This window comes from Magnolia sinica, chromosome 1, assembly GCF_029962835.1.
Source record: "Magnolia sinica isolate HGM2019 chromosome 1, MsV1, whole genome shotgun sequence".
In the NCBI taxonomy this organism is placed as follows: domain Eukaryota; kingdom Viridiplantae; phylum Streptophyta; class Magnoliopsida; order Magnoliales; family Magnoliaceae; genus Magnolia; species Magnolia sinica.
Window position 1 is genome coordinate 10,621,202 of NC_080573.1, and position 17,015 is coordinate 10,638,216.

A 17,015-nucleotide genomic window follows, 5' to 3' on the forward strand; every position below is an offset into this window, starting at 1 on the left:
CGTGTGTGCATTTCAGAAGCAACCGTTCATCTCTCAGAAATTCTGATGGGTGGTTTGGATTTACTGGGCAAAAGTGCACTAATTAGGCGATTTGGATTTTTGTATTATAGTCCATTACTCGGAATTGCTGATGAATGGTCCAGATGTTGTACAAATCCATGGTTTTTTTTTTTTCTTGTTTTTTTGTTGCCATAATAAATCGGCTATTTGTAGATCAAGAAAAGCCCACATGTGTTTAGGGTGTAGGGCTAGCAATGGATTGGGTCCAAACCTACTTGACCCACTTAAAAGGTGGGTCCAGATTGAGTTCATTGCATTTTTAGTTGGGTTCGGGTTACAGAAATTATCCCCATTAAATAGGCGACACCCCAAGCCGGGCTTGGGCTTACGGACTCGCTCGTGGTCAGGCGACATGGGTAAGGCTTGGGCTAAACTGATGGACCTAAAACCCAACCTAATCTGGGCTTGGGCTAAACTGATGGACCTAAAACCCAACCTAATCTGGGCTTGGGCTTAGGAATTCGTGAATGAGTCAGGCTTGGTGACTCAAGATACGTGGGTCGGCTCATGGTTTTCTGAGCTGTTAAAGGTGTGAGTGTCCCTCCACCTTGCCTAATATATTCCCATGCGAAGGTCCACCCCGCAAATGTAAGGGAGTGTTAAAGTCCCTCAATGACTCAAGCTTTTAGAGCATGTGGTTATTTAACACCCGTCTATTAATGGTGTGAGTGTCACTCCACCATTGCTTAGCAAATTTTAATGTGGAACTCCTCCTTACACGTGTGGAGAGTGTTAAAGTTCCTTGATATACATTGATACACCATTCTCTAATGCCTCTAGCTTTTAGAGCAAGTGATTATTTGACACTAGTCTGGTTTGATACAACGATTCACTACCAAACTTGTTCGAGTCAGGCCATTTGACACTTGCCTTAATACCCAATGAGCCAGCTAGTGTGCAGTCAGGCCTACCCGCCTTGAGGCCAACCCATTGCCAACGGACTCCACAAACCCAAGCATTGTAGGGCCAACCATAATGTTTGTGTTATATCCACTCAGTTCATTAATTTCATCAGCTTATTTTAGGACATGAAGCCAAACAAAGAAAGAAATTAAAAAAAAAATACAAAAATACAAAAATCAAGCCACACCATAGGAAACAACGTCGGTGGAAATGTTGAAACCTTTCTAGGGCCCACCATGATGTTTATATGCCATCCGACCCGTCCATAAGAAGTACAACAGCAGTCCACATTGAGGGAAGGGTCCAAGGATGGATGCAAAATATAGGGCCCTCAGCAAACATCTAACTCAAAAATTTAGTGCAGGTGGGGACCATGGTTCGATGATATATGCACGTTAATCTGACCCTCCAAATGAGTCTAGATGATGATGGTGATGATGATGATGATTTGTTGGTTTTGATGGCTGGAGTGTCTGTTTTTTTGGATGATTTGAACGGGGGGATTTTTACGGAGATGTTTGGATCGGAAGAATACTTTGGAAATGAATTCCATTTCCATAGAAGGAGAGCCTGTGTAAAAAAAAGTGATTGTAGAATTTGATTTCCATTATCAAGGTTTTATTGAAAAAATGCAGAATCTGCATTTCCGAGCTTATTGGTGGTATAGACTTGCATTTCATCCCATGTAAATTCCGTCTGGTGTTTGGATATGACAAAAAGGATTGCATTAATCCAAGTATTATATTTTCCAATCCCAGCAAGAAATATGGCAAGATTTCGAAATCCATTACATTTGTGAGCCCCATGTTGATGCATGTGTTTTATCTACACTATCAATCCATGAGCTCACTTTACACGTGATAATTGAGTTGCACATGCATATAGGCAATTGACATCAACTGTGAAATTTGGTCCATTAATTATACCTTCATGGTATCAAATATAAGTTTAATGTTTTTCCCAAAATAAGAATTTGATACCAAATGCGATATTAGATTGTCAAAATACCATAGAATTTCAAGACACAATCATATACAATACCCTAATGCAATTTCATACCATTTGACCATGTTCCAATCAAGCCCCAATAATTCCAAGGAGGTTTTTCATGTCCTTGTTTAGAATTTTTTCTATCCAAATAAGCAATCGAAGACTAGGGTTAGAATCCTCTCATTGGTTTACTTGATAGCCCATGTAGAGTTGGCTGAAACTGAAAGACCATCCAAGTCGATAGATCCAGTTTTCCATATGTTTAAGTACAAGATCGAAGATAGAGTCGAAGCGGCGCCAATCATGATTTGGGCAAATCGCGTTTGGATTGCGGGATTATTCCAAACGACAGTAATGTTCTCATGAACGACGGTGGGCGTGAGGAAATGGATATTTTTGTGTGAGGAAAAGGTGATTTGCAGCAGCCGTGCTGACATGGCACGCATGTGAGAGATCGGAACCTTTCATAAGGTTGGCCGCACTATGATTGTGTTCTATCGCAAAAATCAGACTAATCCACACATCAGCCGGGACACGCTTGTGTGAGAATTGGTACACGCTTATGCACGTGTGACCTCCGTGATGAGTGGAATTGGAACGGGCTGGACCTATTACGTTGGCCCATGGGCTGGCCCAGCCTGGTTCAAACCCTACTCACGTTGCTTCTTACCTGATGATTGGTTCGGATATCTCACGTGTGTGCATTTCAGAAGCAACCGTTCATCTCTCAGAAATTCTGATGGGTGGTTTGGATTTACTGGGCAAAAGTGCACTAATTAGGCGATTTGGATTTTTGTATTATAGTCCATTACTCGGAATTGCTGATGAATGGTCCAGATGTTGTACAAATCCATGGTTTTTTTTTTTCTTGTTTTTTTGTTGCCATAATAAATCGGCTATTTGTAGAGCAAGAAAAGCCCACATGTGTTTAGGGTGTAGGGCTAGCAATGGATTGGGTCCAAACCTACTTGACCCACTTAAAAGGTGGGTCCAGATTGAGTTCATTGCATTTTTAGTTGGGTTCGGGTTACAGAAATTATCCCCATTAAATAGGCGACACCCCAAGCCGGGCTTGGGCTTACGGACTCGCTCGTGGTCAGGCGACATGGGTGAGGCTTGGGCTAAACTGATGGACCTAAAACCCAACCTAATCTGGGCTTGGGCCTAGGAATTCGTGAATGAGTCAGGCTTGGTGACTCAAGATACGTGGGTCGGCTAATGGTTTTCTGAGCTGTTAAAGGTGTGAGTGTCCCTCCACCTTGCCTAATATATTCCCATGCGAAGGTCCACCCCGCAAATGTAAGGGAGTGTTAAAGTCCCTCAATGACTCAAGCTTTTAGAGCAAGTGGTTATTTAACACCCGTCTATTAATGGTGTGAGTGTCACTCCACCATTGCTTAGCAAATTTTAATGTGGAACTCCTCCTTACATGGGTGGAGAGTGTTAAAGTTCCTTGATATATATTGATGCACCGTTCTCTAATGCCTCTAGCTTTTAGAGCAAGTGATTATTTGACACTAGTCTAGTTTGATACATCGATTCACTACCAAACTTGTTCGAGTCAGGCCAATTGACACTTGCCTTAATATCCGATGAGCCAGCTAGTGTGCAGTAAGGCCTACCCGCCTTGAGGCAGACCCATTGCCAACGGACTCCACAAACCCAAGCATTGTAGGGCCAACCATAATGGTTGTGTTATATCCACTCAGTTCATTAATTTCAGCAGCTTATTTTAGGACATGAACCCAAACAAAGAAAGAAATTTAAAAAATAAAAAATAAAAATAAAAATACAAAAATCAAGCCACACCATAGGAAACAACGTCGATGGAAATGTTGAAACCTTTCTAGGGCCCACCATGATGTTTATATGCCATCCAACCCGTCCATAAGAAGTACAACAGCAGTCCACATTGAGGGAAGGGTCCAAGGATGGATGCAAAATATAGGGCCCTCAGCAAACATCTAACTCAAAATTTTAGTGCAGGTGGGGACCATGGTTCGATGATATATGCACGTTAATCTGACCCTCCAAATGAGTCTAGATGATGATGGTGATGATGATGATGATTTGTTGGTTTTGATGGCTGGAGTGTCTGTTTTTTTGGATGATTTGAACCGGGGGATTTTTACGGAGATGTTTGGATCCAAAGAATACTTTGGAAATGAATTCCATTTCCATAGAAGGAGAGCTTGTGTAAAAAAAGTGATTGTAGAATTTGATTTCCATTATCAAGGTTTTATTGAAAAAATGCAGAATCTGCATTTCCGAGCTTATTGGTGGTATAGACTTGCATTTCATCCCATGTAAATTCCGTCTGGTGTTTGGATATGACAAAAAGGATTGCATTAATCCAAGTATTATATTTTCCAATCCCAGCAAGAAATATGGCAAGATTTCGAAATCCATTACATTTGTGAGCCCCATGTTGATGCATGTGTTTTATCTACACTATCAATCCATGAGCTCACTTTACACGTGATAATTGAGTTGCACATGCATATAGGCAATTGACATCAACGGTGAAATTTGGTCCATTAATTATACCTTCATGGTATCAAATATAAGTTTAATGTTTTTCCCAAAAGAAGAATTTGATACCAAATGCGATATTAGATTGTCAAAATACCATAGAATTTCAAGACACAATCATATACAATACCCTATTGCAATTTCATACCATTTGACCATGTTCCAATCAAGCCCCAATAATTCTAAGGAAGTTTTTCATGTCCTTGTTTAGAATTTTTTCTATCCAAATAAGCAATCAAAGACTAGGGTTAGAATCCTCTCATTGGTTTACTTGATAGCCCATGTAGAGTTGGCTAAAACTGAAAGACCATCCAAGTTGATGGATCCAGTTTTCCATATGTTTGAGTACAAGACAATGTCATGACGCAAGGATGAACGTGATGAGGATAACTACTCCGAATCCACGGAGCTTCTCTGGACTCCTCACAGAGACTTCTCGAATCCACAAGGAAAGAAAGTAGAAAATAGAAATAAATTCTAAGAAATTCAAAATTGATTAATTGATCAATAAAAACGAGTTCACAACCCTTTAAATAGAGGTACCAAGCAATGGAAAAGAAATCAGAATCAAACTACAACTCAAACTCCTAGAATCTGCGACTTACTATAAATAGTAAACTTACTATTTATAGACGGTCGTGATGTCTACTAGTGCAGAAGGTTTTCGGCCAAAAATAGTAAGTGTCCTATTTGCCTTCACCAAACCGTTCTCCTAATTATTCTAAGCTCTTTTCACGTTGGGCGCAACTCCTAAAGCCCGACGGATGAAGAGTTATAATCAAACTAAAACTTACTATTTATAGTAAAAACGAAATTAAAACAGGGAAACGACCATCGATCGAGGGGTTTTTCACAAATCTGGGCTGCGCAACCTGGCGTAGCGGAGTTGGTTGGCTTCAATAGCTCGTTCTACCCCAAAATCATATATTTTACGTCAGATAACTCATTCCGGATTGCAAGATACACACGATTTAAGGTTCGATGGTCTGGATTACTTCTGTCGTCAACCGGGCCTTTTCTGATCCATCTTGGTCATCTAACTGTCCGCGACCCGCTCTACATCATGTAGTATAGTTGATAATATAGTTGTACGAAGCAAGAAGTGAAGTGGCCACAGATGCAGACACAAGAGCAGACATAAGACTGTGGAAATGTCTGTTTCAAAATTTAAACAAGTATAAATAGGTAAAAGACGAGCAAGAGCAAGATGCCGAAGCGTGATTTAAAGCAAAAGTGACACCTAGTTGGAAGGATCTTACAATTAAGGTCAATAATGGCACAAGATAATTTGATGTTCTATTTTTGTATATTTTAAATGAATTAAATTGCAATCCATTCAAAGTCACTACAAACAGAATGTCACCAGTTAGAACGTGTGACTAGTTGGGGTCGCACCATTTTAATTCTAAGAAGTTGACATCCAAATGCCCTTAATTGTAAGTGTGTATTTCATATTCGACCCAATACCAAATATATAATGTTCATCTAACCAACACTTTCGTGGGTCAAGTTCTGCATTAAGTTCATTGGGGTGGCAGGGGTAGCGCCCCTTGCCAATGGGTGTAAGAGTGCAGCCCCTGCTCTACAGGGTAATTTCATATGAAATTATATATATATATATCTTAGTTTGTTTGGGGCAATATATATTCTGTCGTGAAATAGAGAGAGAGAGAGAGGTCATTATACTGAGAGTTGTTTTTTCATTTTTAGCCTTTGGGCGTAATGGATCAGTGTAAATCCATGGATGTATTGAAAGAGAACGACGTAAATTTGTGTGCTGTGATTTGCATCTTTTCCCTATTTTCTTTTTATTTCAATGGTACTGTGTATGTGATTGAAAAAGAATCTTTTCTCCCAACAAACATCCCAGCACAGGTATGACATGACTAGTGTTTCGTATCCAAAAAAGTCTCCTGAAACCGATATCTATAGAAATGTATATTTAAATAATGCTCATGAAAATCATCGTTAAATAATTTTTATGTTTTTTATTCTCTTCTCTTTCCACCATTTAAACATACTCCTATTAAAATCCATTTGACGTCCAAATGAAGTCAAACTGTTGCTCACATAGAAATTATCTAAATTGAAATGACCACATTATTCAATGGCACTTAAAAATGAGTTCATATCATTATAGTTAAAATTAATCACATATTAGAAAAATCATAGTTTATATAAATTTCAAATTATCAAGCATAGTGACAAATCCGGCTCTTAGCAATTTCTCAGCCAAGAAATTTCTCCAGACATTTTCAGATTTTCAAAATCCTCTCATGATACTATTAGAAAAATTCTCACTAAAAATCATACAAAAATATTTATTATAAATTTAAAATTAATTTTAAAATTTTAAATATATAGATATGAAAGAAATGTTTTATCTTGTAACTATTTATTACCTTAGGAAAATTACTGCCGAGATATGTCGTGATATTCTCATGGCTGAGATTTTGAAAATCTTAGCGATATTTGTTAGAATGTTATCAAGAATATTTTGATCATTATACCAAAATCTCTAATACATAATTATTGTTCACTAAAACGAGAAGAACTCTTTTTTGAGTGGCACCCAAACAGGCCCTTAATTTTTAAAAAGCAATTTTGTTCTTATTGATTGATGTCACATACAAGTGGACCACACACATATATGTACATGACATAAACTATATGGCAAGGTGACGCATTTTACAAATTTTTATTAAAGGAAAGCCTGACTCATGCATGGTGCCAAAATAGCCTAAGTCTTGAGATATGCTCCAAGATACTGTAATCCCCATGTAATGTGACAAGATGTGAGTGTAGGACCATGTCTTGTCATTTTCAATCAGGATCGGTTGGTGATGAGTAAGTGGCCCACAAGTAGAACAGGAAGGGACCACTTTCTGTCACTATCTGATCATGATCGCACTCTGCCGACGTTCATCCATGGTTACTAATATCTCAGTACCACTTGGACTCAGTTGGGCCATTCCATTTTGACATTGGCCAATTACGAGTTGACTCAACGAGTAGGTCCGAGTCATGAAGTCTTTTAACCATGTTTGAGAGAAACCCATCAACTCGTTCCAAATGTTGGTGCATTGCAATTAGAAGAGAGCACAAGAAGTAGATTAGTTTGATCTAGGTTTGAGATTTGGTGGACTAGACCAATTGAGTCTGCCTACTTCAGTTCAGGTTTGAATTAACCTAAGGTCCAACCCATGGCTCAGTGGTAGACAGAGTGCATTTCAACACCGAAGTCATGGGTTCAAGTGTGTGAAAAAAGGTTTGAATTGTTAGGCCCAATAACTAATTGAGCGGAATCTAGGCCTAATTTTTCATAAAGGCCCAACTTTCTTCACCTGCTTGGTAGGTAGAGCTGTACATGAACTGACTTAGCTCAGTTAACTCACTTGACTTGACTGAGTTTGGAATTGAGTCCGAGCTAGGGGTGTACATCGAGTCGAACCGAGTCGAGCTGGCCTCTGCTCGACTCGGCTCGACCATTGGCTAACCTCAGCTTGAACTCGACTCGGTCCTCGAGCTTGATTGGCCAGCTCGGCTCAGTTCGATTAGCAGCTCGGGGCACCCTAAAGAATGTTGGTTGTGAAGATGATTACTCCTTTGCTTCATGTTTTGAAGACTGATTACATTCTCCGTTTGCTTTGAGTTGTTGTGCCTTGTATTTCTCGTTACTGTAGTAGTTTATTGATATGAAGGATTGTGGTGATGACAACAATGCCCATCTTCGTTGAGTCATTTTATCAAACACTTGGTGAACAACATCAATGGCAAAGTTATCGAGTCACTGAACTGCTGCGATCCAAGTTGGATTCAATACGAGTCGAGTCGAGTTGGGGCTTGCTCGAACTCGGCTCAAACTCATTTTCGAGTTCAAAAAATCAACTCAACTTGGGTCGAACTTAGCTTCGAACCAAGTTGAATCAAGCTTTTTTCGAGTCGAGTCGAGTGAGCTAACCGAGCTAGCTCGGTTCGTGTACACCCCTAGTCTGAGCCAAGTTGAGCTGATTTTTTGAGCTCGAAAAAATTTCGAGTCCAAGCTAGACCGAACTCGACTCAACTCGGTTTGGAACTTAACTCGATTCGAATCAATTCGACTCAAATCGGGTTCACTTAGTATAAATATTTTATATATATTCATATATTTAAATAACTTATATATTATATAATATGTGCTATTTATATTATAATATATATTATTTATATTAAAAACTATAAAACCTAAACCCGAACTCACTTGAAAGATTGAGTTCAAGCTTGGCTTGAACTTGGCTCGAGCTGCCCTAGCTGCTGACTGAGTTAAGCCAAGCTGTCCAATCAGGCCCGAGGATTGAGCCGAGCTAAGTTCAAGCCAGGGTAGCCTATTGGCTGAGCTGAACCAAATTAGGCCAAGCTTGACTGAGTTCAACTTGTACACAACTCTACTAATAGGGATGACAATGGACCAAGTTCGGACTGTGCCACAGTAGGCCCGGCCTGACCCGAAACCATTAAAGCTAAGGCTGAGCTGAAAATTCATTGGTCAAGGCCAGGCTGAAAATTGATCAAATCCCAAAATCCCTCTTTACAATGTGAATTCTCCTAATCATCCGTTCATCAGCTGAAAATGGATCAAATCCCAAAATCCCTCTTTACAACGTGAATTCTCCTAATCATCCGTTCATCAAAAGAAACTGTAATTTAAAGGAGTCAAAACAACGGTCCACACACCTTTGTTAAGCTATAAAAATGGCATATTTGTAAGATAGAACACATGTACATGTGAAGCTTGGGTCCAGCCAAAATGGCTTGAGCTCAAACCCAGCTTAAAGATCGATTAGGCCATATACGTCAAACCCAACCCTAGCCCATGGTTCAAATCCAAGGTTGAATATAACCACTCTCACTTACGACTATGTAGCACATGTACCATCAATGTATATAAAATAAAAATGCCTTAATCATATATCTTATAAAATAATTATAAAATCTAATGCGTCCAAACACGTGGAAATTTAAAATTGAGAGAGAAAGAAGGCGTGTGATCTTTTGTAACCTTTATATGTGGGAATTTTGTTACATTTGTTAAGGAAAAAAGAAAAAAGAAAAAAAAAGAAGCCCAAGATCAGCTCAATTTTGGTAATTTCCTCCAGATCTAAAAGAGATGGACACAGCTAAGGCTATCACAACCGTTCAAAAAAAAAAAACAAACTTCAATCCTGACTTCCCCAACTGCGGTCAGCGACGTGGGCCTTTATAGTATGTACAGATCGTGCGGCTGATGGGGCAGAAAATCTGATACTAGAAGTCGATGATGGGCTCTCCAACGGTCAGATTTCTTTCAACGGTCCACGGGAGGTTAAAGAACTTGGCTGTGATGAACTTGAATATCTTATTCACATTTATGTTGTGGGTCGCACTCGAGAAAAATAGGGTCGCTTTCATCGCTCGGGCATATGCTCGTGCCTGTGGAAATTGGAAATATAAGACAATCTTGACCTGTTAAAGTATAGTTTGACCATTGACGCTTGACCCATCTCGACCGTAAATTTGATGGACCCCAGATTGAAGTTGACGGATGTGACTGCAATTGTCTGATGGGTGGAATTTTCCTACTTAGAAACTACGGTAATGCAAATTGCCTTGAGCCCATGCTACATGTCGGGTTCGGAGGGGGATTGGGTACTGACCCAAATTGGGCGCCGTGGGGCCCACTTTGATGTATGTGTTTTATATCCACGCCGTCCATCCGTTTTTCCATCTCATTTTATTGAATGATTTGCAAAAATGAAGGAGATCCAGAGTTCAAGTGAAACACACCATAGAAAAAAGTGGAAATACTGACAACCACCGTCAAAATGTTCCTAGGGCCCACTGTAATGTTTATTTTCCATCCAAGCTGTTGATGAGGTCACACAAACCTGGATGAAGGGAAAACACAAATATCAGCTTTTGATACAAAACTTTTGTGGCCCCCAATAAGTTTTTAATGGTGTGCGTTCAATCACTAACTGTTTCCTGTCCTGTCATCCACTTGAGCTTTTGATCTGCTTCGAGCCCAAAAATGAGCCGGAAAAATCGATGTACGGTGTGGATAAAACACATACATCACGGTGGGCCCCACATCAGCCATCCAATCCGCTTCCGTCGGTTCATGGCTCATTAATGAAAACAGAAGTATGATGGGTCCGGTCGAATAAGATAGATCATGCCTCACGATCTCCTTGATCAGACAATCCAAACCCTTTGATTGGTGAACTGCAGGTAGATGGTTAAAGAACGGTGTAGATTAGACGACGGTGATCTACTGATTCGAGAGATTTCTGGGGTATGTTCCAGCCAGTGTGGGGGACAAGATCAACGGTTTGGATCGCCGAACTAAGATCCCCACACGACGAACTCAAACATGCTACAATACTATCCATATGTCCATGGGCCAATGATCATAGATTTCTTGATTGTGTTGCCACGTGGGCCAGACACTCGGCACTCGTGGACATGACATGAAGCACTTGGACGGTCCAGATAGGCTAGTGGCCTTTTTTTTTTTTTCTTTTTTCTTTTTTCTTTTTAAAAAAATCGACCGCCACAACTTCAAGTCGTCTCTGTGGGAAAGCTTTGCCTTGCTTTTCTCCTTTTTCCGTGTCTTTATCTGCCTCTTAGGGGCAAAATTTGTAAATTAGTGAGTGGCTGTTTTGCCATGATTTGAAGGTTTTGGGCGGCTGTCCATCGATTTCTATCGTGTGGCCTACCTAGTGACTGGATGGGCATGACTTTTCTGCAATCACATCCTCATCTTGGCTGTCACTCAATGCACGGGTTGGATGGCATACAAACCTCGGTGGGCCCCACATAGGCATTTGTGGATAAGTTATTTGCTTGCGTGTGGAAACTTATCCAGCTGCCCGTGAAAGTTACTTCCCTGCTCATGGGACGCGGATTGCCTAATGACGCTGCTTGCTGGATGTTGCTCCGTGGGCCCCACCATAATGTATGTGTTTCATCCATGCCATTCATTCACTTTTGTTCAGATCATTTTAGAGCATCAGTAAAAAATCGAGGTAGATTTGAATCTCACGTCGACCACACCACAGGAAACAGTAGTGACTGAACGTCCACCATTAAAAACTTCCTGGAAGCCACCAAAGTTCTGGATGAATCTGATATTTATTTTTTCCCTTCATCCAGTACCTGGATGACCTAATCAAAAGTTTGGATGGCCAATAAACATTACAGAGGGCCGTAAGAAGTTTTTAATGTTGGCCGTCCAATCACCACTGTTTTCTCGTGGTGTGGTCCACTTGAGATTTGGATCTGTCTCATTTTTGAGTTCACACACTAAAATGACCTTGGAAAAATAGATGGACCGCTTCGATAAAACACATACGTGTGTGTGTGTGTGTATAGATGGACCGCTTCGATAAAACACATCGCGTCCCTGTTTATGGCCATATACACCATGATGTGTGTGGGGCCCACCATATTGTGTGCGTGCCATCCAATCCGTACATTAATTGAATCCAAAAAAATATGGGCCATCAAATCATGAGTTGGGCGACATTGTAGATGGTGGGCCACCCAAAACCTCCAAAGTCACCGGGTGGTCCACATGATGGTTGCATTGGCTTGATTTGGTGGCGCGGAACCTTCATGATTGGTCTACCCTCCTGGACAGGTGGCTGCCAAACAAATGGTGGGCCCCACGCGCGACCTTCTAAGTACTTGGTTTGAAAAAATGAAGTCAGAAACACGAGGAATGAGAAACTACTCTGGCAGAGTGCGGAACGGACCCGGTGTAGATCCACCGTACACGTGGCAAACACCGACATCAATTCAGATCATCCATACTATCTGATTCGACCGTGTATGGAGCATGGCCCACAAATTATAATGATAGAACAGTCTAACCATGACCAGATTTCCTTTCCACCGTCCAAAAATAGGATCATTCATAGCATGTCCACGATTTAAGCAGTTCCGGATTTTGCGACACGTGGATGGGTGAATGTGCACGTGCGTATGAGACAACAAATGTCCCAGCATGGCACACGGTTATCCGATCCCAGCCATCCATCAGGTGGTTGCCATTAGCAGATGCCCTCCTGATGATTAGAGCGGGCCCATTCTCAGGCTATATCATCTACACTATCAGACCTACCTGAAGGATGGCGTGGATCTTGCACGGATTTGTTGCCTTATACACACGTGTGGGCTTAGCATATCTAATTTTTTCAACCTCTTCAATTCACAATGGAAATTTCCACAGGTAGATGAAATTTGAGAAATAGACTATTATTTAATTTCCAAAATAAAAATACCTGACTCACGATGGCCCACTGAATGTCTAGAGGAAGTTGGGCGAAATCATCGAATTTGGTTCCGATCAGAACAGGGATAGCCGTCTAGAAAAAAGAGAAAATATGATTAAAAATTAAATAAAAAAACCATAAAATCATAAAAACATGATATTTATGTATCCAAAGGTCAATGTTCACCACCATCTAAAAATAAAGAAATAAAAGATCTCGATGGATCACATTGACCAAGTGTGTCACGCGTGTAAGACATCTGATCAGGCCCCACCCTAAAGATGGCCCATAAAAATCAGGCAATCACACTGTAAAAAAACATGGTTTTAAGACTATATATGACCAGTCCCGTGCAACTCGTCTGAGGTAACTCAAGACTCGATCGGATGCACTGAGTCACCCCTGACTCACTGGTGAGTCTGAGCGATTCACCCCAACTGAGTTGATACTGATTGGGTCAATCTGAGTTGCTGAGTTTTTTTTAGCCATGGTAGAAGAGACTGTATGGTAGAGGAATCGATGGTTTTAATTAGGGCTGAAAGTCCGTTAGGTTGGGTGGGGTGGGGTCTAGCTTAACCTAACTTTCCTATACTTTAACTCTCATCCAACCCAACCTTGGGTTGGGAATTCTCAACCCAAGTCCAACCTAAGCGGACTTGGTCGAGTGAATGTATGCTAATATTTTTGTTATTATACTAGTTTACCATATTTCAATACATGTCTTAATTTTTATATTTTATTTTTTATAAATATGCAATCTAAAATAGAATACTTTTTTCTAAAGAAGATATACTTTATACTTTATACTTTTTTCTAAAGAAGATAAAGCTGAAAAAATACTTTATTTTTTCTAAATATGCAAGCTAAAATAGAGGACTACTTTAAAAGTTGTGTGTAGCACGTTGTCTATTTTTGAGAGAGAAATTTGGTGTATCATCGTAGCTTGAGTTATTGCAAATGAAGTGGACTAGTGAGACCCAATGGTGCTAAAATCTTCTGCCTTAAGGTCCACACTCAATTATAATTTATAACTTATATATTGATCAGGTTCGAGTTGAATCAAACCCATACGTCATGCTTGAGCTAAACTTAATAGCGGGTCAGTCAGGTTGGTTGGGTTGAAGCCGATTTTCAGCCCTAGTTTTACTTTACCAACAAATATGGTCCACCTGACAAATGGTCTTAATGTGGGGCCTAGCTTTTCAGTGGCTAGATGTCGAATATGCGTGACACTATTGTTTACTTGCACTCAATAGACAGTAACATTGTTGTCCATTGAGTTCAACAACTCGAAACCGAGTCAACTCAACATCCATGTTGGGTTCGATCTGAAGACTCAGACAAGGCTGATTGCACGGCCCCACATTTTCTCTTCTCAACAAGTTGTCAACCCAAGTCAAGTCGACTCGATCCAAGTATTCAGGACGAATCGACTCAGCAAGTACTCAAGTCGAGTTGACTCGGGCACTCTCCAAGTTTTTCTATAACCATAATATATATATATATATTTATATATATATATATATATATATATATATAACCCAAATTCAAGAAATTCAAAAGAAAATGGGCCCCACATGTAGACACATGAACCCCATTTTACCAATTTCTGTTGCAGTATCCAAAAAATTTTTGAAAAAGGGTATATATATAAATAATGGGGTGCATGTATCATTCCCCAAATTAATGTTTGCAATGGTTTATTGGATGGGGTATCCTTGTCTAGAAAGTATAAAATGAGTAATGATCCAGAGGGCTGAGTGTACTGGAACATTAGTTTACATCCACACCATCTATCTCGACCGTCCTTTAGGTCCAGTCTGCTTTTCATAGGCAGCCATACAAAAATTATACTAAATGGATCATCCTAACCATCCAATCACTGGCTTGCAGAAATTAATGGACAAGATTCATTAAAGACAGATCCACATGCAGATGGTTAGGACCATCTGATTGTTGTGATAAAAGAATATTAGATTAGATTAGATCTAATGAATGGACAAGATAGGTGATGTGAATGATTACAAACCCAAATGCAACTATTTGCATGGCCCACTGGATTATTTCTCTTACAAACAATGATATTTAAAAACCCATGCTAGTTGCATCCACCCATGAAAGTATGAATAGAAATCATGAAAAATAAATAAAAAATAAAAAAGTGAAATATGATTGAGAATGAGGAATTAAATAAAATACCTGATTCCATTTCCTTGCTTGCTGATACCAGCCAATGACACTGCACCAACACAAAGCTTAAAACACTTAGAATCTAATATTAATAAAAATTCATAAATAATATATACTTTTAATTAACTTATTATATTAGTTAAGTGTGGTTGAATAAAACATTATGATATTTTATGAAAGTTTGTGAAACCAAACACACTCTAAAATACAAAAATTAAAAACAATTTCATTAGATTTTATTTCCAACTAATATAAAAATGAAAAAAATATATATATCATAATTGAAATTTAAACCTATTTAGTGTGCATCGACTGGTAAGATCGAACATGATCAAAATCGCGGCCGCATCTTTACAAGCGATTGGAACATGATCAAGACATCGATGATCACCTACAAAAATTATGAAAAAAGAAAAAGAGAAATTAAATAAAACCCATGAAAGAAAAAACATAAAATTAAACTAATTAAAATAAAAATCACCAAGAAATTTAAATTTTCAAAAATAACAAACCTCCAACATCCCAAATACTAAAACCAATCCGCGCGCCTTTAATTATCAATGTTTTGCCCATCAGATTCAATCCTGATAATTGAAGTGATCTTTGTTCTCCTTCATCCCCTACATACTTAATCTTCACACAAGAGAATACAAAAATTAAATTAAAAAAAAAAAAATCAACCGTCGATTTTAACTATTGTCGCATCAGTATAAATTTTCAATCTTAGCTGAATCATGGTGGAGTACGCGGAATGGACGGTTCAGATTCATAAATAGTCTAATATTAAATCAGTAAAACTTAAAAAAAGATAATAATTTTGAAGATATATGATAAAAATACCATGAAGCTTGTTTTTCCAATTTGACAATCACCCAAAAGACTGATCTTCAAAACCACCAAATCCGAATCGCCATCAAAGTCTCCACACATCGATGCCGAGTCAGTGGGCCCCACGTCGGACTCATTCAGCATCGTCGGCGAAGGAGGTAACAGGGGAGACGAGACGCAGCGAGAAAGCCGGCGATACCGAGGCGGTTTTCCGGTCGAACATGCCAGAATTCGGTCCCACAAGAACCGTATGAATCGGCGGAGGAAGGCGACTTGGCCAAGTACTCGCCATTTCACGTTGACAGGGACGAGTTTCCGGCACAACTGAGTCATGGAGATTCAGATGACCTGAAGAAGCCAGGCCAGGCCAGGCCAGGACTGCTGTAGGGGTATTCTTGTCTTTTTTCTTTTTTTTCCCTTCTTTCTTTCTCTCTATCTCTGTCTCTATTTTGGTAACGACATCAGCTGAGAAGGTGACAGCGTTATCGGGAGAGACGGTTGACCGGTTTTGGAGAATCTCATATGAGTCCGAATCGCCGGCTTCTCGGGCTTTACGTAGGCGGTTTATCTGAGGGTAGTTTCGTTATTTTCATATTGAGGGTAGTTTGGTCATTTTGGCTTGCACACGGAACACAAGGTTCTCGTGAGATGGGCTGGGTTGGATTTTCAAAAGCCAATTTCTCGCCGATATTTTTTAACGAGTCGTGTACGATACGGCGAGAGAAGTTGTAGAGTGAAAGATGACTTTGGTTTGCTTTATGTTCTGCGATGTATAAGTTCTGTGGGGTCTAATATTTTATATTTGTAAAATCCAATCCGTTCATCAGATTTGAAACATTATTTTGACTGTTCATACATAATATAAGAATGATTAAAAGCTCATATGGGCCACACGAATTAGAAAATTATAAAAATGCTCTCACAACCGCTAATTTGACACGGCATGGTGCGTATGAGTTTTGTATATGGAAGATTTTTGTATTTTTTTTCTCCATTATGATGATTTACACGTGATTAACGGGTTTGATGAGGGATGCACACGATGGTGGCCCATCTGAGTTGTGTATCTAGATTTTTTTTGGGGATTAGAGCTAAATTCGAGGATAGAGCATGATATACGGAGAGGATTTACATATACAACATGGTGGGCCCCACAGAGTTGGGTGTTTTAAGTACTGTATAAAGCAGGTGTTGTAGAGATGCCGTTTCTTTCGCCAGGTG

The 17,015-nt window shown here is 39.6% G+C and overlaps 1 protein-coding gene across 1 annotated transcript; it reads right to left on the reverse strand.

Annotated features, from left to right (window-relative positions):
• Positions 1–9,407: 9,407 nt before the first annotated feature.
• LOC131239517 (septum-promoting GTP-binding protein 1-like) lies at positions 9,408–16,320 on the reverse strand. The gene is made up of 6 exons (XM_058237262.1): positions 15,807–16,320; positions 15,479–15,599; positions 15,261–15,357; positions 14,976–15,015; positions 12,786–12,869; positions 9,408–9,933 (listed from the first exon to the last, which is right to left on the reverse strand). Exons 1-6 carry the CDS (start codon positions 16,125–16,127, stop codon positions 9,769–9,771), a joined length of 828 nt encoding a protein of 275 aa, XP_058093245.1. The 5' UTR covers positions 16,128–16,320; the 3' UTR covers positions 9,408–9,768.
• Positions 16,321–17,015: the final 695 nt, after the last annotated feature.